Below are 9363 nucleotides of genomic sequence, written 5' to 3'. Positions count from 1 at the left end.
ATAGTACGCTCAATTCCCTCATCCAAGTCATCACACAGTACAGGTTGGACTACAGCTAAAGGTGCCTTAGTGGTCACAGAGGGTATTTCTAGGTTATCGCAAGCAAACTAGTTTCTAGTTTACGTTCAACAACTTACAGAAGAGACAAGGCCTACAGGACATGAACAGCATGATACAGTGTGCATAGCATAGGACTTCACCTGTGGTGGATGTTGGGATGTCTGGTAAATGCAGAGTCTGGTTTACCTTCTTCAGAAGTCCAGCAGAGAAGATGTCACTGTGAAGAGCTGAGATGATTGCTGCTCTGCAAGGCAAGCATTTGCCTTTCTACTTTTCAGCAGAAGATAGTGGCTGGGTGCAGTAAAGGGTACTTAGCACACTGGTTGCAGATGACTTCTATCAGGAAAAGCTCGGGAGTTTAAATTTTTACACTCTGAACTTGTGCAAGTTAGTGGTAACTGAACCATCTTGTGAACAGGAGTCCAACAAAGCATTTAGAAAAATCTCTTAATGAGAAGACACTTTTGTCAGGATAATTTTTTTTTTTCTTAACCTAAAAGCTAAGACCACAACCAGGACAGCATGTCAGCCTACTTACAGATAGTGTAAGCTAGCAATTTCATTTGCGGCAGCCCAGGAAAATATATTGCACTGCATAATATCTGAGGACTGCAATCACACTTACTGAGTATCTGCATTGCAGTAAAAAGGTACCAGAATAGGCACAAGGGTAGACTGCAGCATCGGCCATTTTTCATCCTTCCCATGTTTCTTCACAGTATATTAGTTCCTCTTAAAACTAGGCTGGCGATTTCTCTACTGCATTGCTCAAGGGAGAGGTCCATCCTTGGCAGAGGACTTACCTACCACCAATCCACACAGTTACTGTAGTATGGCTGCACAAGTAAGCCAACTTCCAAGTTACAACACTTATTGCTGGCTGGTTTCAGTTTTGTAATCAGTAAAAACAAAGGAGTCATTGCAGAGGCCAAGCTACTATAAACAAGCCTCCAGAGATTCAAGATTATTTTTTCCACCACTGAAACAGTATGAAAACTTCACAATAAAATACTACTTCATTCAGACCCTTACTGAAGCCTTGAGGAAATAATCAAAACATTCTCAGATCACTTTGCTCTCATCACTGTTTCATTTATATGAAGAGGTGTCTAAGTTCCATCATCAATGTCCTTTCTTCACAACCTCTGTCGTTCTTCACCTTGCTCAGGTAAGTGTTTCTTCATATCTTCAGGGCTTTGAACTAATTAGGAAACAAAAAAAGAGGTACAGCAATCTATTTAAGAGGCAAAGTGATAGTTCTTCATCTGGAAAACAACCTAGAACACAGCAGGAGAAATTCTGAAAGGACCACTAAGTACTGTTATAGTACAAAAAAGCCACAGATGCTGTCCCTCCCTACCACATGTTAAAACAGTAGCTTCAGTGATGCCACTTAATAAATAGGTCACACTGTCAACATGAGGGAAAGCTCAAAGAACAAACAGAAACTAGCTACATCTGCTACACAATGTCACTGAAAATACAGTACCAAAATTTTCAGCCTGTGGTACTTCAGTTCAAAAACTTTTCCCTCTTTTTTACCATTTTTAGTATCTGCAAGTGCTGCTTGCTTGTTCCTTTCTGATTCAGCTTCATTCTCATCTAAATTGTAATCAACATCTTTGTCCTGGTTCAGTGTTTCATGGTCCTGTTTCTCTGAAAAAAACCAAACCATTAAAATTAATTAGGTTTATGCTATATCATAAGGTCTTCTCCACAAGAAACACAGAATTCACTTTGCTGCTGAATCAATTGGTGTTTAGAGCAGGTTTTCACATTATTTATTCTTTTGAACTGTTAAATTTCAGAGCTGCTTTTGCTGTAAATCTTGTCTAAAGAACTAGATAAAATACAGAATCTTTTGAGATTTGGGAAGTGTAGTAAAATTCAGGCAGCACTTGGAAGGACAGAAAGGAAAAGCATTAAACTATTTCAAAATGCATTAAAGGATAGCCTAAGTAAGAGTAAAACCTGAAGCTACTGCTGAAAACTTGACTGTGGTGTTCCTTTTAAGTGTATTACCACCACCGCTAAAACGCGTCTGAGCTTTCCGCCTTTAGTTTGTCCACCAAGCAGAAAGTTGTGAATATAGTATAAAAATAAGAGTATAGTATATGATGTGCTAATCTGGCTCAAAAGTGCTTTTCTGTAAGAGATTTTATTCGCCCAGTCATTAATTAATCTCAAGCGACTTTTACTCACTAACTTAAGAAACATTATTTCTTACCACCAATCTACTAACCCTATTTTTCAGGTAACCAACCAGAAAAAAACAGCTTAGAGGTACAAGATAACCCAAAACCCCAGTTGAGAGAGATGGGAGCTTCTGGTTCTGAACATTCTCAAGCCAAGCCCCTCAATTAGTAATGGGCTTAGAAACAGGCTTGAAAATTCTCAGCCTTATGTGGTCTCTGTTTAGTCCACCACATCAAGTAGATTTTATTATAGACCTAAAGGTTTCAAACTTTTTATTGAAAGAGATGTACTCATCAGCACTTTCGACGGTTAACATCTCATCCTTTTCAAATGCATCATATCCTTATAAAGCCTCAATAGCAGAAATTTTGAGGGCTAGTTTTCCCAAATGTTGGCCAATGGAGAGAGAAGGAGAGAGAGAGAGGAAGGCTGCTGTGGTAATGCATCTTTACCCACAGACTGTAGAAGACTCTAGGGACTGACCAACCTTTCACACTTCACGCTAACCTTTGTGAACCATTACACTAAGCCAGCTGCTACCACTGCTGCAGAAATCATGCCCAATTCCACACTCTCATTCCTTTACTGTTCTTAACAAAATGTGACATGCTACCAACCAGCCTGTCCAGGGGGCAGGTCATCCTGCTTTGTGTCATAATTTAGGAGTTGCTCCCTCTCGATTTCCTGGCTGGCAGCCTGCTCTGCTGCTGTCTGTTTCTCAACTTCAGACGGCTTCAGCTCCTTCTCTGACTCAGGCAGTGCCTCCTTGTGGCCTGCAGCAGCCTTGAGTGAATCCTGTGGGCTTTTCAGCTGACCAGAAATCTTCTCTTCTGCCTTAGGCTCCTGTTTCCCGATGTCAGCTAGGCCATTGATTCTTTCTGTGAACAATAAAAATTATTCCGAGTAAAAAAACTAATGCCTTTCAGTAGTGGCACAAGTCAAAAACATTTAATAAATACTGCTTTATCTTTCTCATTCAATTTTTGTTTTTCCTCTGAAACATCATCTTTCGATCACATCAGTTCCAAAGAGAAAAAGACGGCAACCCATGTTTTTCCTACTGGGAACAGCTGAAGGGTGAGATGTTGTTTACTGTCAACAAATTCACACTTCTACCTACTTAAAATTTTGGTATGTTCACTTAATAAGTTGGGCAGGTGAAACAGAGTAGTTTAAATAAAAATTGCAGTATGTTATATAAGCATCAGGTTTCTCTGTGTTACATTTCATTACTAACAAAACTGATTTGGTGCTCAAAATAAAAATAAGGCTGTTCTTATTTTTTAATACTAAGAGGAAGTGCAGGAGAGCTATCACTTTTAGCAGACATTACTGTATCTTTTTTCCTGTGTATCTCTATTTTTAACTAAAAAAACCACAAATTTTGCCTGAATAAAATACATAGCAGTCTTCAATTGCCAGCTCTCCAAAATGAGGGTTGCATGCTCTCAAGATTGCAATCTAAGATGGCACATAAGAATAATTAAATAGGAAACTGAATTTCTACCACACACAGCACTATGCGAGACAGACATACGAGGGTGCATCCATTCACACTAATAGTTTCTGAGAGTTTAGTGCCAAAAGCAACCATGAGGTTAACTAACCTGGTCTCCTGCGTGTCATTTCCCTTACTTGCATTTTGCTTAATGACAGCAGATGGGAAGCATGGAAGCATGAATGTGTGTTTGTTTAAAACCTCACTGCCAGCTACTCTACAGGGAGGGGCAGCAGGCTAGATGTGTCCAACTTATTAAGAAAGCAAAGTTTAAACATGCTTGAAAATGATTGCTTCCAAAAGCAGAGTATTTCCTCCATATTAGATTAGGAATATGACTCTAGAATTGTAAATATTTGCATTTTCCTTTATATGCAACATGTCAATTACAACAAAACTGACCCAGTAGAAATGCTAGTAATAAAAATGCTTGAATAGGTATTATACCTCTCCAGAGCCAAAAAACTGATTAAAGTTCAGTCTACTGTGTCATTTTTTCCGTCTTAAATCTTGGTTACAAAAATGTTTTTTACATGTTCAATTACATTAACTGTTTAAGAACATCTGTAAGATAGTGATTTCCATCTAACCTTTAGCCTGCAGCAGGTCTATATTTTTTACTATCGGTGCTGTTTCAGGCACATCTTCATTGGGTTTCTGCTGTTCCAAGTCAGTCTGCTTGAACTCTGGTTGCTTCAATGCTGGCAGTTCAAGACTGACCTATAAAGCGAATGTACACAGACAAACATTGGTCTATATAACTGTTCCTGGATTTGGAAAGGGAAGTTAGGTAAGAATTCAGCAGGGGGAAAAAATCCTCACACTCGGAAATATTGACTGAAATTTTTATTGGTGGTGGAAGTGCCATACAATCTTGAATACACAGAGATGTTTCTATATAACAGCACAACACATCAGGAGAATTTAACACACCTTCTTTAATCTAATTCTACTCTACCTGTTACTCTCTGAGGGTCACAGAACTGTAACACCACACATTTCTCCACTGTTGCCCTGCTACTGTGTGAGGGTCAGCAGAGCAAAAAAACCAGATGGCATTAACTACTGTTAGTAATCTACAGGACTACAGTAACATGAGTTTGGGCACAATAAGACTTCAATTAAGCAAGCCTGTACAGAACCAGTAACTCAAATTCAACAAACTATGTTGAATGCAGGATTAAGAGAAGAAAAATGTAAATCAACCAACTAGGCAACAGTATCTGTTTAACTTGATGGAGCTTACTTAAGAATATATTAAATGCTGGTCCTAGACTGCTCTCAGCATTTGCCCTGCTTGAAGATCAATGGCTAAGACGTACACCACCCTGAAGATCTTCCAATTCAGGAATTAAAATTCTATGTACAACTTTTACTCATGCTATCATTTAATTGGCTGAGAGCTACATTGGTTCAGTTCACACAAACACTGAAGAGGAAAGCCCACACCGCACTACACCAGCTTCAGTACAAAAAAACAGCCTGTAATAAAACTGTTCACTCTATGGAGATTTTTTTGTTGGGTTTTTGTTTTGTTAAAAAAAAATACAACAAAAAAAACCTTGAAAGATTCAGAGAAAGAAAAAGCATACAGACATTTAAAGACAAACTTTTATACTTTGTACTACGCAAATTAACCGGAAACCTTATGGTATAGAAATCATACAGTCAACAAAGTTTTCTGTTGCAATTGTTGCTAAGATTGTAGCTATTCACTGTCCTAAGCAGGTCAACGAAATACGAGGTTGTCAAGTGTTCCCACAGTCGTTTGGAAAAACATCTGCAGAAAGAAGTGGTTAAATAACCAAGAAGCCAAAGTTATAGAGGATTTGTAGGATATGGTTACTTGGCTGTTCAGAAAATGTTTAAGCTCAGTCAAAGCCATGCAGAACTGAAGGCCTTGTTGAGTCAACAGCATGAAGTCCAACATCAACAAAAAAATCCAGCAGTAACTCTTCTGAAAGCTTGAAAAGCAAGTATTACCACATAACACTTGGTTATTGCAGTAAGGATATTCAGAGGAACTCCATCTTCCTTCGGTCATTAAAACAAAAATGCTGTACTTAAAAATGCTTGTTTTAGAAATAATTCAGCTCTGCAAGGTCACTCTACAGTAGAAATCATCAGAAACTGAACATAAGACCATTTTTCACTTTATGCTAGGCATTAATTCTTCTGTAAAAATACTGAGCCTGCACTTAACAGCAAGAAATTGCCTCTTAATTGAACATGAAAAAGCCCTTAAATTGTACCATCTTAAATTTCTAGCTCAGTAATTTTTAATAAGGCTGTCAAATAAATTAAAAAGGTATATGCTGAAGATTTTTTAAGATGAAGTGGTTGGATAAAAAGATAAAAATTGAACAAGTTGTATATTCGTCAACTGAGGTATACAACATTCCTTAAAATACAGAGATGTAAGAAAAGTTGCACTCCATTTTCCTTCCATTTTGTTTTAATTCTGACCTTTCCATTACATAAGCACATACATCTTACAAACAGCAATTATTACAGCTAAAAACGCCATCTACAAATGTACACAGATTTACTCAGGGTCACCTTGGACTAATGACAAATAACTCAGCTTTTGTACGAGCAAAAAGTTGCAATCCTTAGCCAAATAACAATGGAGAAAGTTACAGCTTGACCTAAAAAACAGTCACAGATAGTAGGGAGCACAGCCAAAATTTATTTAGGCTGTAGCTAAATTAGTGGTTATCACATGTGAGACCATCCCATCTACACATTAAAAGGAGAACAGATAACATGCTGTGCCTGACCTGCTGCCTACTTTTTATTTACTTATTTGAAACCGTTGATAAAAATTGTTGACAAACAAGAGCTTTCACTTTCTTCTTTTTTTTTTTTTTTTAAAAACAGGATTAGTGGCTAGCATTTCTTGTCTCTAATGCTTGATTCATCTTGCAGCTCTCTCACACAACAAAGGTTCCCAGGATTTAAGGTCACAAGCTTTCAGCAACTCTCCCTCCATTTCACGGAAAGGGCTGGACACAGACTGGAACCATTACCTGAACACCTGAAGATCTCTGAGCAGATGCTTCAGCCCTTTTCTCCCACTCATTTCCAGATATTTGGAAAACCCAGCTTCAACCCTCACTGCTTTATCCTTTCCAATTCTGAAGGCATAAAATTGTTTTTTTCTAGTAATGACTTTTCCTAGCCAAAAAGGACATATACCACCAAACCCCTACTGCCTTTGCAATGAGAGCTGGCCACACACAGGTATCAGTGAAAGTCCCCACTGTAATCAAATGTAAAAAAATGTAAGTGGAGCTCACAGACCTGAAGAAACGGTACACAGAAATAACTAAGTTGTCTTCTCAACCAGGAGCTTCACTGCGTGTTTCCATCTGTATCAAGCTTAACCAACCAAGTCCTACCCCTGACCGAATCCTACTTCACTGAGGAAGCACCAGTAATTCACATGCCAAGACAACAGGAAGATCTGAAATGTCCTTTTCTCAGGATTTCCTCCTGCCGCCCAGGAAGGACAAGCCAGCAGGCACACAGCCACCCTGCATGGCAAGCCTGACCTGTCCTCATGAGCCTTCCCGTGTCACGTACAGCACTGCCCTTTGTGGTTCTCTGACCCACAACATCCAAAAGCAAACAGCTAAGGCACTTGATCTTCCCTGCATTCCCACTGCAAAAGGCTGACATTGGGATTTCTGAGAAAATTCACAGCTGATGGACCTCAAAGACCCCTGGACTCCAATATCGTATCCAAGGACTGCTGCCGCTCTGAAGTGATTCACAATTAATCCTCATCTTTAACACACAAAGCACCTAAGTTCTTTAACAAGTCTAAAGGAGTTGTGAACCAAAGCTCAACAACGTAAATTAATATTTTTAATAGGCTCCACAGCACTTCCCAGCATCACCTCTCAAATTCTGCCCATCTCAGAGCCACAATGATTTGGAGTCTCCTGCAGGACTTCAGCCTTGTTCTGTCCTTGGAATCACTCAATCTCCCATAGATCAGAAACATTCAACAAATGTGAAGGAAAGCAGCACAAAACTTAGTGAGACGGGCTAATGTAAGTCAGAGATAGCAAAAAAGTGGAAACCCCCTTAAGAATGACAAAGAAGAAAGTTTTTTAACAAAGTATGCAAACCATACCTGGCTATTTTTTTTTGAATCTTCCAAGAAGCCTTTATTTTCTTTGATTTGTGGTATATCACTACCCTTCTTTGTAAGCTCATCTATCCTTTCTTCACATTGTTCTTCTAATTCTTTCATCTGATTGATGCACTGTGACCTGAAGAAAACACAAACCAGTGAGCTGTTATTAACTTTCATCCACACTATCCTAAAATGTTCTTGTGTAAAATTATTTATTCCTTTTCTTTTCACTTTATTATTTTCTTAGTTCTATTACCTGTGCTTACATTTGAGAAGTCGGTAGGAAAAATGGGGGTGTTAACCTAAGTCCTAAGGATCTGTTCTGCAACTTTTGGTTTACATTAGAGCAAGAACAAGACCTAGTGAGTAACCAGGCAGATAAGCATACCCTATAACACACGTGCAGAAGGCTTAGAAATGAACCATCATACAACCCTAAGCATGCTTTGATTCACCATGAAAATGCAATTATGGCTTTGAGTGGATCCTGATGAGAAGTGCATCATACTAGAGGAAAATGTGGGGAAAAATCTCTGTTGTGCATAGTGTGCCCATGGAAGAGGCTTGACTGGGGACCACACTACTCTTCCCTGCTGACCCCCATGGCAAATGAATTTGTTGGGGTTTTTTAACCCTCTTTTCCCTTCTGTCTCTTTCCTTTGGTTTCTTTTTGTTTTGTTTGTTTGGGGTTTTTTTGTTAATTTTTTTAAACTATTTTTTGTTTGTTTGGCTTTTTTTTTGGGGGGGGGTGTTTGTTTTTTTGGTGGTTTGGTTTGGTTTGGGTTTTTTTTGTTTTTCCACCCTAAGGTAACTACGTTCAATGTCTACCACCAGGAAACACATCTTTCTGCAGGCAAAACCTCTCTCAGATCCTGTGGACAACAATGTGGTCAGCATAGAGCAAGTTGTAGCAGAACAGAAGGGGGACAAATTTCTGAGCCTGGCTCTGGCAGAGTGTTAACAGCCCCAGTGTAACAGCAGCTGGTGCAGACAGAAACGTTCCCGTTTCTCAAGCTGCAGATAAGCCACTACCTAAACCAGAGGAATTCTCAGGGCATGTGCCCTCTACCACAGCAAGTTCACTCATTTTTACAGCACTTTCATCTTTCTCCACTCCCCGCTTTTTAAAAGCAAAACACCTGTTCTGTAGTTCACACCCAGAAAGGCAGAGAAGTGGTAGACAGATATGCTATGAACTGGCAGATAAATTAACTCTATGAACTGACAAATTAGTTACTTTTATTGCCATTTCTTCTTGACTAGGCATTACTCTAAAGTCTGATTTTGCTAATGTTAGTACATGGAAGAGTCATCAAAATAAAGCAGTGCTTCATAAATTGGTGAACATCACAGACAATAACACAATATAGGCTTCAGTTATGGAAACGGACATCAGAATTGCAGAATTGCCTGCACCTCAGATTGGAAGCTTGAGAAAGAGGCAGTATACAGACAACCTTTTGTT

General features: G+C 39.0%; 1 protein-coding gene across 1 annotated transcript in view; it reads right to left on the bottom strand.

Moving 5' to 3' along the window:
* Positions 1 to 1196: 1196 nt before the first annotated feature.
* Positions 1197 to 9363, bottom strand: part of LOC104537060 (Golgi membrane protein 1-like) — a gene marked incomplete at its 5' end in the record, with an annotated part of 10618 nt that continues 2451 nt past the window's right edge. The window contains 5 exons of the mRNA XM_010179838.1: positions 1197 to 1261; positions 1603 to 1716; positions 2874 to 3134; positions 4345 to 4474; positions 7896 to 8034. Coding sequence (XP_010178140.1) covers positions 1197 to 1261; positions 1603 to 1716; positions 2874 to 3134; positions 4345 to 4474; positions 7896 to 8034 — 709 coding nt within the window. The remainder of the gene's footprint in view (positions 1262 to 1602; positions 1717 to 2873; positions 3135 to 4344; positions 4475 to 7895; positions 8035 to 9363) is intronic.

This window comes from Mesitornis unicolor, unplaced genomic scaffold, assembly GCF_000695765.1.
Source record: "Mesitornis unicolor isolate BGI_N332 unplaced genomic scaffold, ASM69576v1 scaffold54142, whole genome shotgun sequence".
Taxonomy (NCBI): domain Eukaryota; kingdom Metazoa; phylum Chordata; class Aves; order Mesitornithiformes; family Mesitornithidae; genus Mesitornis; species Mesitornis unicolor.
This window is presented reverse-complemented; position numbering and strand designations above follow the sequence as displayed.